The sequence below is a fragment of the Nuphar pumila genome, chromosome 15 (assembly GCF_984573655.1).
Source record: "Nuphar pumila chromosome 15, dmNupPumi1.hap1.1, whole genome shotgun sequence".
In the NCBI taxonomy this organism is placed as follows: Eukaryota; Viridiplantae; Streptophyta; class Magnoliopsida; order Nymphaeales; family Nymphaeaceae; genus Nuphar; species Nuphar pumila.
The window spans coordinates 73207663-73220345 of NC_143263.1; the positions used below are offsets into that span (position 1 = coordinate 73207663).

The window sequence follows — 12683 nt, forward strand, 5'->3', positions numbered from 1 at the left end:
ACTCATTGGAAGCCCCACAAGAATATACATACTGAGATCCTCATTGGAAATGAGTTTCCCAACCATTGCAATGCTTTCTCCTTTTCAGGGTTTGCAATTGAGACTTGGTTGTTATAGCTCTTGAATAATCAACATACATTTTTCTCAACATATTCCACACACTGAATGAGGTAGTCAACCCCACGACTAGACAATGTAAAGTGTCTAACAACGAGGACAGGACCGAGCAACAATTGATCATTATGATTCCACATAATGTATTCAGGATTTTTCTTTGCTTCTTTTTAAGGCTCCTCAAATATTCATTTGGGACAGGGTTTTGACCCATCTACGAACCCCAGGAGGTTATAAATCTTAAATATTGAGATAAACTGACATTCTCACAAGAAAAAGTTGTTTGTGAACGGTTTCACATACAAAAACTGTTGTAGGCTTATAAGAGTGGGAAGCAAGGAAAACAGATCCCATAAACTTGTTACGATGTTGATGCTTTGAGCAACCATGGTTGCTGATTTTTCTGAAAAGAGCAAGTTGGACTTGATGAGGGATGAGATCACTGACTGAGCATGTTTGAGCAGATCGTTGGATAGCTGCAACTCTGATACCATAACAAATTACTACAAGCACACACACACAAGTGCGGACTCTTCTTTCTAAGTAAAAAGCTAGTTCCCCTGTGGCAGATTTATCAAGGAGAATCTGGTCATTTTTATCTGTCCCTTGCTCCTTATCTTGGCTGGAAACTGCTGTGAGAGATGCTGGCTGCGGAAGATGATGAAGGGTTGTAGGGACGGACAGAACTGTCAGAGGTCTCATTGAATTCCATCCTAGTTTCGTCTATGAAGGGAGGATGGGAGGGTGGTGGTAGGCTCTCATCTCTTCTGAACAGCATCTCCAGAGCTCTCTTCATAGAGGGTCTCAGTGCAGAGACTTCTTGTGTGCAAAGAAGCCCCACATGCACGACCCTCATTGCCTCCCTTGTTACAACGTGATTCTCATGAGTGTTGTTCCCCGCCATCAGATTTGGATCAATCATCTCGTGGACGGTGTCTGATTGGAAATGCCTCCATGCCTACAGTTCCGGAAAGAACGTAAGCAATTGTTAGTGAAAGCTTGGCATGGCCACAAAGGCTCCACCTTCCCAGCTAGGGGAGATCATGATTCGCAACACATGACATGGGATGAACATGGTTTGACACCCACTAGGGGTATCCCTTGCAGCAAGGTTGAAGCTAGGTGTACTCCCCAGTGTGCAGGAGGGACTTCTCTGCCTCCTAGGAGGCTCTAGACCTACAGAGCATAACAATTCCGCGCTTAGTTTGGTAAAAAGTTTGAGACTAGATTAGTCTTCTAAACATGAATGTACAGCTCTCTAATCTTGAAGTGGCTCTTTAGTTGGGCTGGGTCCAGGTCAGATAATGGTCAATCAACTTCAAGTGAGGTTCAGCCAATTCAGGGAAGACTTTGACTTGGCTAGCTGGCCATGTTTCTTCACCATTTAGTGGTCTATTTGGTCTATGACCACCATGTGGCCAGATTTAACTTGAACCAAGTCAAACTCATATTAGACTAGTGCATAGAAGAAGGATGATGTTTCGGTAAAAAAAACACAAAAAAGGGAAAAGGAGAAGGATGAAGAAAACTTACTGATGTAAGAAGACTCTCTGTATACTCCTCCACTGAGCTTCTGTTGTTCTGCACACCACTTACAATCTCAAGTAGGAGAATACCAAAACTGTATACATCTGCTTTGTCTGTTAATTGTCCATGAGCAAGGTACTCTGGAGACATGTATCCCCTGCAGTAGAAACAAGCAATAATTATTACATATCATCTCCTGTGTCACATTATGTAGGATGTGAAAGATACATTAGTTCTTAGCTATAATGGAATGTGAATTGCTAGCTCTAGTGAAAACTTGAGATGGATTATGATCCGGTTAGGAAGGTAAAGAATAGGTTGGCATGTTACTGATTGGTGATATTCAGGTCACTTGCCAATTCACAAGAAAAATATGGTCTTTATCTGAAGCTACATGTAAGGAGACGAGTTTTAAATGAGCAAGAAGAAGAATTATTGGTTCACAATTAATAGAATCTTACATGGACAACCAATGCTAGAAATGTGATGCAGAATGGTTACATGGATGAGGAACTTGACAGCAAAATATTGAGAGCAGTCTAATCTCAATGTATGTTATTACTCGATGCAGTGCATGCAGTTCCGTTGATTAAGCCAACCATTAGGTTTGATCAGCCAAATGATGAAAAGAAAAGCAGAAGAAAATGGTGTTTGGGCAATGGATCTCAAATTGTTCAACCTGCCAAGTTATAAGCCCTTGGCTTCATCGGCCTGCATCAAGTAGCTCTTATACTTACAGTGTCCCCGCAATGGCCGTGCTGATGTGGCTTTTATCTTCTTCAAAGGACCTTGCTAGGCCAAAATCAGCTATTTTAGCCTGGAACTTAGAATCGATCAGGATGTTGCTTGCTTTTATATCTCTATGAATGATCTTGATTTCACAATCTTCATGAAGGTACACTAAACCTTCTGCAGTTCCTATAATAATCTCCACTCTTTTATCCCAGTTTAGTTGATTACCACGGTCTGAATCTGTCATAAGGAACTTAGCTTGTAAGAGAGAGAAAGAGAGTCTAATATATGTTTGATTGCTAACCGAAATCCCACATGGACTAGGGAATTGTGTGAAATATACTGAATCCATACATCATATATCATGAACAAGGAAATATTGAAATCATGTTGGTCAAATACAGAGTAAATAGGATACAGGCATTGCTCAAGAATCTCCTTTTCTTTTTCTTTCCTTTTTCCTTTATTCTTTTTTCTTTTTTTTTCCGTTTGGGATAGGGATGCCTTAAGTTATCAGAAAACCTGGTGAACTTGCTAGGCTAGCTACCATACCCAAATCTGTATAGTGCCATTACGACCTATTCGTCTTTGTTTTTACTTGATGAGGACCGTATTAGAATCATAAGAATTAATGGCATGCCATTAGCAGGGGTGGAATGGTATATCATATTTATAGGAAACAAGCACAAGGGCCACTATGTATTGTCATTGAACCGAAAGTAGTCAGATTTACTGCCTATTGCCAATGGCAGAATGATGATCAAATAGTCCGTTTTTGCCTCTATCATAAGCAAGATAAGGGACAACCCGAAGTCACATTTTCTGATATCAGCAATTGCATAGTTAGCCAGCTTTATATTCTGAACATACAATATTACATTTTATTGATTGTTTTTTTTATCTCCCTTTCTCCCTTTTTGGAACAATAGCATGCAGACTGTAATGAACAAAACGTGAAAAAGGGCACATACCAAATATGAAACAATCAAGACTTTTGTTGTGTAGGTATTCATAGACAAGAAGGCTTTCTGGTCCAGTGCAACTGCAACCCAACAACCTCACCAGGTTCTTGTGCTCCACACTGCTGATCATGTTCACTTCATTGAAGAAATCTGAAGCTCGATGTTTATTATTAAAGAATAACCTCTTCACAGCAACTTCCCTTCCATCTGCCAGAACTCCCTGTAATAAAATACTCGTAAATTAAATGCCCAGAAATTTAAACTTCCAAAACAGAAAAACATGGTCTTCAGTTAACAGTGTTTATTTTGTTAGGTATCCCATGAGGCTTGTGTAAGGCACGCATTCTTAATTTTTAAGAGTGCTATTTAGAACAAACTGAAGTGGTCACTTCTTAAGAACGACCAACTATAGATCAATTACCTTGTAAACAGTACCAAAACCTCCTTGTCCAAGCTTGTTATCTTGGCTGAAGTTTCCGGTAGCTTTTTCAAGTGCAGAGTAACTGAAATGCAGGTTACTGTTCAAAAGTTTTGGTTCCATTTTCACGACAGAGGCTGCATGCAGAGAGCATTGAGAAAATAAGTGGTCTTATCATTCTTATCCATAAGAATATGATTTTATTTGATAAAAAAACCGGTGATACTATTATAGATCCTGCATGGGAATGCAATTCCATGTACACCATTCAAATGAGGTTAGCTGCAGGTAGGTTGTTACCTGCCTCAACTTTGTAGGGAGGTGAGCCATCTCTGAGATGAGAGCCAGGAGAAGAACAACAAAGTCATGATATTATGCATGGATCCTCTTGGCCATACTGACTGCATGTCTTACTACTGTAGTGGAAAATGACTTACAGTAACACTGCATTAGTCTAGCAAGTGAAGACTGCAAGATAAAGGTAGTCATTGGGGGTTGGCATTCGCCAAGATGCTACAGAACTTGGTATAGGAAATGACACAATAAAACGACACGGAAGAGGTCTAGGTACAAGGATTACAGTGACCAAACAACTGTTTGATGGAATCTCTGTGGCTGTCGATCTGGTTGGACTCCGCAAAAATGACACTATTTATCACTCAGAATGGCTCTTGTGGTGACATCATCTCTTTTAGCTGAATTCGCCTAATAAGCATCCAAGGTCTTTCACTGATCTAGAGAACCAAGATCCTGGCTAAGCCAATTCTGGCCTAACAAATGTTGAGAAAATATGATGGCTGTCATGGTCAAGTTGTTAATGGCATGAGCACATGAGCATACCTTTTCTCTTGTCGGCAATTCTTTTCTGCTTCCAAAGATATGTTCCAATGAAAATTGCCACTATCACGAATATAACTGTGCTCACCACGGCTATGATCAGCACGATTCTACCCACTGTACATTTAATGCATACACAACAATCAGAACACAAACTTAAAATTGACAAAAAAAAAGGAGTTCTGATCTCAGTGTAAGCAGCCCAGTGGTGCTGCTAACAAATCATACTTTTTGGTTAATCATGGTTAGGGTGTAGTATGTGGAATAAGAGATGTATTCAATGAGCTCAACATAGCCTTTTCCTTGTTTCTTTTTTCTTCACACATTAAAAAAAATAAAATAGGCTTTTGGAGTAGGATCACCTAGTAAACTACCAAGAAAATGGAGATTACGATTACATGTTTAAAACATGGAACAGAAAGCTTGACCTTGGAAACGAGAACAAATAATTTTTGAAACTGAAAGGGTATTGCATGAAACCATGAATTTTGAATCACTGAAATGAATTATCCATATTCAGCAATAATATATATATATATATATAGAGAGAGAGAGAGAGAAAAGGGGGATGGTCCTACTCCTACCCCTTTTTCATTAGGTCCGGTTAGGACCCACTAAAAATCACACTTTCAGGGGTTTTTTACTTTATCTGAACCGTTAAATGTGTTAATCATTGCTTATTTACTAAGAAACAAGCAAACAAGCATTCTTTCAAATTGATTTGATGTAAAAATGTAAATATTTTATCATCAAATTTTAGTATAATATCAGTCATTGATTTTTTTTACCTCTTTAAAATACACATCTGAGCATAAAAAATCTTAATAGGCAAAAAATACTTGAAAGTACGGCTTTTGGAGGGTCCTAAGGGGACCTAATGACAAAAGGGGTAGGACCATCTCCCTTCTCATATATATAGGGTGCTTTTGTGGTGGTATTGTACCACCATAACTTACTGTAGTACACACTTGATCGACATAGATCTAAGCTCCAATAGCAAAATTTATCCTTTAGATGATGTCAACATGTTCTATTTACTATTTTCACCTGTTAAAGTTAATTCAAATATGATGTTTTATACAATTTTGAATCCATCCTTATTTTCATGAATTGTGGGTCATTGATTTTTCACCATCTCAAAAATGAATCTTATGGTGTATTAGACATGATAAAACCTTCTAACATATTAAATAAACTATGCTAAACACATCAGGTTAGATCAAACATTTGGTGGCTAGATCCATACAAAAAAGATTGTGTATTGCCATAAGCTATCATGGTACAAAACCACCACACACACACACACACACACACACACACACACACACACATATATATATATATATATATATATATATATATATATAGTTGGCAAACTCGGCGAGTCAACTCATGACTTGCCCGCATTGTCTCGGATTGGGAACTAACCAAGTAGTATAACTCAGTTTGGACCAAAATCGGCCGAGTCAAAGTCAGCTAAGACTCGGTTGAGTTTATCATTGACTCGGCAGAGTCTTAGCTACCATGTTGAAACTTCATTAAGACATTAACTAAAAGCATGTTTTAGTAAAAGCATTAAACATGTTTTGCTAAAAAATCAAAACATTAACTAAAAGCATTAAAAGCTTTCAATTTTCCAAAGCTAGATTTAAAAATATTTCTACTTCCCAAAGTTGCATTTGGCGTTGGTACTCAGTGGATAAAAATTTAATTTATTAGCATTCAAAAGAGAGAGAGAGAGAGAGAGAGAGAATTAATTGATAATATTTAATACTGAAATAATGATAATAAATAAGCATTTTACCAAAATGACACAATTTTAATGTATCAAATTAACTCTCATGCAATTATCTATATTTTCAGAAAATTTTATATTTAGAATATAAAATATCATGATTACAATACGATAATTTGCAAATAACACACTATTTTTTAAATTTCAAATAGTGAAAATGCCATTTTTTAATATTTTAAAAATATATTTAAATTATATATATATATATATATATATAAATTTTGAAGTTATGTTGATTACTATATACAATAAATCACACCTTATTTTTTTATTTTTGTATCATAAATTACATACTTATTACTTATTTTTAATAAATTAAATAAAAATTCTTGACTCGCCCGAGTTACCGAGTTGACTTGCCCGAGTCACCGAGTTTTATGTGGCCGATCTGATACCGATTCCTGAGAATGCCAACCATGTAATATATATATATATATATATATATAGAGAGAGAGAGAGAGAGAACCTTTGCTGGATCTCTTTGAGTTGTTCAAGAAATCTGTGTCCGAATACCTTAGGAAACATCCCGTGTACATGGCCCTCCCTTCAGACCCTGGTAAGCAACCCAAAACTGCCGTGGATGCAATTGTCAAGCATTCCCTACACCGGCTAGAGTTCACAGTCCTCCAACAATTTGCCAAACCGTACACTGACTCGTTGCGGACCGTCATTGCAGCCCGGCTGAACCCTGCACCACTTCCAGAAGCTTCTAGAACCATCTGACTCACTGCCCGCCTTGCCAACCCAGTAAATGCATCGGACTTCGGGGCTGACTTGGTGCAATTGACCCGATCCGGTGACCCGAAGATCTCATCAAAGAAGCTATAGTTCTCACCCCTCATGAAACATCCATCAAGGAAGACACGACCACCAGTGTTAGGGAAGCACTGTGGGAGCAATGTTCGGGTTTCGGCGTAGCAGAGGACACAGTCGGACACGGAGAGGTCGCCATAGCATTGCGCAAGAGCATAGCTCGCATCCAGACCCAAGCCTCTGACTGAGAGTCCAAACTGGTCGGTCCGGACCTGGTTGCTGATGTTGTCCATTGTGTTGAGGAAGTTGGGGACATAAACAGTGGGATTGTTCTCAGCTTGTTTGTTGCATGTCACCATTAAGGTGTTGGATCTCGGGTCTGCCATTGTTGTGGACAAGCGCAGAAGGATAATTTGGAGCACAAGAGCCAAAAGACCCAACCCAGTCTGCATTTTCTGATAATTTTGCTCCAAATCAAGTAAATTTCCAAGTGTTAAATTTCAGATCAAGATCACCACAGATTCTGTAAGAGAAGAAATATAGAAAGGATTCAGTCATGATGAGCAACCAAACAAACAGGACGAATGTGGCCAGGCTAGATCCCACTGACTATAATAGTTTAAACTTTAATGCAACGTTGTAGAACTTGACCAATCGGGCTAGATCTGGTTGGGTCCCTGACTTCAATCTGAATCATAATTTTCCAGATATGGACTATACAATAGGACCCATTTGAGCATTGGGACGAACTGGAGACTAGCCTGTGAGATCATATAAGATTTAGGTTGGAAGTTTGAGCCAGATCTAGAACAGTTCCCAATTGACCTGATGAGTTTTCACCTTCCCAAGCTGGAAAAACTTTCTTTCAGCCCATTTTGCAGTGTTTGGAGGAACATCAAAGATCCCAAAAGGACCCACTATCAGATTCTTAGTTCCAATCCAGACACGGATCTGAATTTTGATCTAATGCATCAGTAGTAGTACATCAACCAGTCCATATGTCCATCCCTTCATTGTGCAAGGCCAAGACAATGAATTGATAGAGGAATGACATTGAACTTTTCATTAAGATAAAAGCAACAAAATTAAATCTATAAACATATTTATATATCCAAATAAATATATTCTAATCTTTCTTTGCTTAATTTTAAAAAAAATGCAAAAGTAAAACTAAAGCGAATCAATAAATTTTTGCATCATTTGAATTTGAAGAAATAAGGAAAAGATTCATCAACTTGTTTAACTTTCACTCCTCCGTGAAGAGAGAGAGAGAGAGAGAGAGAGAGAGAGAGAGAGAGATGTGTGCTAGCCTGCTAAGTGGTCAAAAAGGTAAGGTGTTGAGCAACTTCTCACGAAACAACAGAAAAAAAAAGGAAGGTTGATATGAGAGCATTGAATAGGAGCGTTCCTTTTCGAAACCCAAAGAGGCACCAATTGCAGGTAAACATTTTTCTATACGCAAAAGAAATTTAAAACTTCTTAATATATGATAAAGGGTCGAAAGAGATAGCTGGATGGTTTTTTTTTTTTTTGAGCAACAGAAAATTTTCATTGTAAATTCAGATAGCTGGATGGTTAAGTGGCACTATCATAATCTAGGAGTCTCGGTTTCAAAATAAAACAAATAAAAAGTGGTGACCGGATATATTTTCAAAATTTGCATGGCAAAGCCTATAATTCCAAGAAATGCAAATGGCAAACAGGAGCAAAAAAGCAATCAAGTAAACAGAGGTAAAATTCAAGCACGCCCATCCATTTTAAGGTAAATGATTAGAAGGCATAAAATTTGTTGCAATCTAAAGAAAAGAAATATTGGAACCCAAATCAATGGTCTTGGCATCCACCCCTGGTTAGTAATGCTAGGAAACGAGACAAGCTGCTTGTGGTTCTGCGTGTGCTTGGCATGTAATTAAAGAGCTCATTCAGACCCATAAAATAAGCTCGGCAAGCAAAACATGAACAACGGGTGTACATCTCGACTCGATTCGTTAGGCCTGTTAAGTAATGAATATAGTTTTTATTAATTTTACTGTAATTTTAATAATACTTGGAAAATTGTCTCTTCTCTATACATAATTTCAGCCATGATTGTCTCTTCTCTATACATAATTTCAGCCATGAATAACCAACAGTAATTTCAGCCCCACGTTAAAAAATTTGAACAATATATCGGTACCTCACAAGAAACAAAAATCAAAAAAATTAAATCTATGCTAAAATACTAATACCTGTTGCCAAAAAATCCCTGCATAAAACACTAATACATGCAACAAAAAGAAAAAAAAAGCTGCAAGAACACTGATATGCGTTTAAAAAAAAAAGACTTGCAAGAAACCAACACGCTGTAAAAAAACTACAAAAACCCTAATACAGAGGGAGAGAAAGGGGTTACCAAGGAAAAGGAGAGAGATGGCAGATAGGGCGAGAGACGATAACGGCTTGGTGTTTTCCAACAGCAGAGAGGATTGGCAACGGCAGGGACTTGGGGTCGCCGGGGAAGGCCTGCCGTCGCCGGCAGCAGGAGGTGAAAAGAGAGAACGAGAGGGAAAAGAGAAGGAGACACGAGCGGAGGTGGCTCTGGTGGTATCGGTGGTCGCCGGAGCAGTTGGATGTTGCCGGAGTGGTCGCCAGAGGTCACGCCAGCCAGAGGGGAGAGGGAGAGGGATGGAAGAGGGAGAGGAGAGGAGGCGCAGCGGCGGAAGCGTGAGCAGCGGCGGAAGCAGTGGCGACGGGGGAAGGAGAGGGAGAGGGAGAGCAAAATGTGTAGCGTGAGGGTGGGGAAAGAAGGGTACTAAGTACCGTGTTTTCCATCGAAGATGCTGCGCCGCCCACGATTAACAGTGCCATCGCGCATTATTGTGCATTAAATATCTTTTTAGAAAATAACATTAGATTTTTCCAGAAAATCTAGATATGCAAATCACTAAAGCAGAAAATTTGTAGGAAAACTGCCTACAAATTGACAAGTAAAGTAAACGTAAAAGTTTTCAGATTTCTCCTACAATATTGCAAAGTTTAAATTTCATTGAAAGGTTTTATAGGTTATTTTTAATATGATATGTATGAGATCAGAAAGAAAATAAATCAATTATAATAGGAGTTTGGCAAACACAAAAAGAAAAAGCATGATTTTTTTGGGGGGTGAATTTCAAGGTTGGTTTTCATATTGAAATTTAAAAAATTAGATAAAAGTAATAAACATAATAAATTCCAAGTAGGAGTTGAACTTAAAAGTTCATACTTTTCTCTTTTTTCTTATTTTTCGCCTTAAGGAGCCCCAAAACCTCTCTCATGGTGAAAAATATCGTGATATCTGGAGAATGTCACCAAAAATCACAAAAAAAAATGCGATATTTTTTGTAAGCATTTGTAAATTCTGATAAAATAACCGCTTCTTTGAAATGCCAGATTTTACCATTTAAATGAATAAATCTTGACTATATTGTGATTTTATCATAATATACAATTTTTATCGGCAAATCCAGGTGAAATATTAATTTCGTTTTGATTTCTCTTCCTTTCGATATTTTAGGAAAAAAATTCAATTATTTATTTTGCCGAAAAGTTTGCGAAAAAATCCCCGTAGAGCTTCACGGCCGATAAGTTGCCGTTTTAAATTTTTATTAGTGATGACTAAGGGTTGTTGGTCTTGATTCCTTTTTTCTAGTTTTTTTTTTTGTTTTCCCTCTTTTTATACATTACACTCCCAAATGATTAAACTTCATCGATTCCCCCAAAACCAGTCTTATAAATTTAAAATTTCCAGAAAATAATGTTATGATCCAATAAATAGGAAATCCAAACTCAGCCACAACCTTAGCTCTCACTTGAGAGAGAAAAAAGAAGGTATTAATAACGCATTTTAGTGAAAAAAAAAAAACAGATTTTGTTCATTAACCTAATTTCATCAATCCAAACACGGGAATCATGACCAATTGGAATTCCCAATTCCATGATTTAAGGTCTCCGTGTAATTGAACATCCTTTCAAATTTCACAAAAATCAAAGATATCTACAGATCATAGTGACAAACATTTTTATCGGCAAAATCTTGTTTTTCAAAAAACTCAGGAGAAATTGGAAAAGTTTCATAAATCTAGCATTTTTTCGGCAAAATCAAAAACACCATTTACTTGGGATAACTATGTGTATTCACTGGTAGGTAGGTAGGTCTTAAGTAGTTTATCTTTCTATCCCTTCCCACCATTTAAATAAGAAAACATAGTATTATGCAGTTTTTTCTTAATCTAAACCTGTACAAAAATGTGTCAATAATTTAATAAAACAAAAAACATTATTTGTTATCATAAAGTTTTAGACTACTAGTGCAACATGTGCAATTCATCCTCTTAAAAGTCATCTATACATCAAAAAATACCTAACCAAGGAAAAAAAATAGGTTGATCTATTCTTGGCGCATGTTAGGATGGATTAACTGGTTAGGAATTACCTACTCTTCTTGTGTGTGTGTGTGTGTGTGCGCGCGCGCGCTCTGTCTTTTAGTCATCCTTATCCAATAATTTATTTATGTGCCAACTTTTTTTGTTGCGTACTGGGTAACTGGGTCCATATTTCCACCCACTTCCCACTTGTGTGAAGTCGTCGCGTACCACAAATTTCCATGGTAAAATGTTGAAAAATGATACCAGCGCAATATATGATGATGGCAGCTTTATATATATATATATATATATATATATATATATGCAAGAACAAATTGTAAATTATGTGTCTGGTAGGAGCAGCTAGTGCATATCACCTTGTTTTAGGACGTCGAGGGTTCAAAACCTAATGGTATAGTTGTATAACTAGTAAGGGTCTGCCTAACACCAGCTGGTCTTTAAAAATATAAATTATGTTCACATTATATGTAGTGGCGTGCAGAGAGGCTGACAGCAACCCATCTTGGCATTTTTTGCGATCCCAAATCTCGAGAAATGTTCATATGGGCGGCTGCATAAATAAGAAAATGACCTCTTTTAAATTTTTAAAACATGGGGATTTGAAATTAGTAGCGTGATTAGATTTTAGAGTTGTGAGCTCCACATGACATAAGCTCTTCCTCACACCACATCAGATTTTTTTTTATATAAGATTGGAAGCTCACACCTGCCCCGTCCTCATATGACTAATGTGCGTGTGTTAAATAAATGAGGTACCTCAAACTTGGTTTGATTAGCTCGAACTTGTCTTGACCTGTTACAAACAAGCGGGCTTGAACATCTCATGTTTGGCTGGTTCAACTTGCCAAATTTGCTTTCAGTAAAAAAGAGTTCTCAAGACTAGCTCAAGGTCTGAGCTCAGTCATACCCAAGTTCTATGTCAGTTCAAGGTTCATCAACTGTCCAGCCAATCTTGAGAGGCTAACTATATTTGTTCGTTGAATCTCACATCAAAAGCTTGAGGGTCAGATGATTCTGACATGCTTGCATGAAGTCTTTGTGCTCGGGTTTTTGGCCTTTGACATTCTTATTACTTGACAGAAGTGAGTTGGTAACAAGGCTCAAGACACAATGAGCACAATCTGTAACCTTGAAATGCCATA

The 12683-nt window shown here is 37.6% G+C and overlaps 1 protein-coding gene across 3 annotated transcripts; it reads right to left on the reverse strand.

Annotated features, from left to right (window-relative positions):
* Window positions 1-342: 342 nt before the first annotated feature.
* Window positions 343-9948, reverse strand: LOC149815592 (cysteine-rich receptor-like protein kinase 2). Of its 3 annotated transcripts, none has more exons than XM_089989199.1 (8): window positions 9531-9948; window positions 6852-7593; window positions 4594-4707; window positions 3757-3890; window positions 3345-3555; window positions 2379-2613; window positions 1648-1798; window positions 343-1072 (listed from the first exon to the last, which is right to left on the reverse strand). In XM_089989199.1, the coding sequence occupies exons 2-8, from the start codon at window positions 7588-7590 to the stop codon at window positions 728-730; spliced, it is 1929 nt and encodes a 642-aa protein (XP_089845325.1). In that variant the 5' UTR covers window positions 7591-7593; window positions 9531-9948; the 3' UTR covers window positions 343-727. The 3 variants fall into 3 exon arrangements, with proteins under 3 accessions (XP_089845325.1, XP_089845324.1, XP_089845326.1); XM_089989198.1 differs by having other exon boundaries at window positions 6852-7661; XM_089989200.1 differs by lacking the exon at window positions 343-1072 and adding an exon at window positions 1099-1290 and having other exon boundaries at window positions 6852-7661.
* Between the last annotated feature and the right edge of the window lie 2735 nt (window positions 9949-12683).

Coding starts and splice junctions, on each gene's coding strand:
- LOC149815592 (XM_089989199.1), bottom strand. CDS start 7,590: ATGCAGACTGGGTTGGGTCTTTTGGCTCTTGTGCTCCAAATTATCCTT. Junction 4,708..6,851: donor CTCAAAGAGATCCAGCAAAG/GTTCTCTCTCTC, acceptor TTAAATGTACAG/TGGGTAGAATCGTGCTGATC. Junction 2,614..3,344: donor TCTTGATTGTTTCATATTTG/GTATGTGCCCTT, acceptor TCCTTATGACAG/ATTCAGACCGTGGTAATCAA.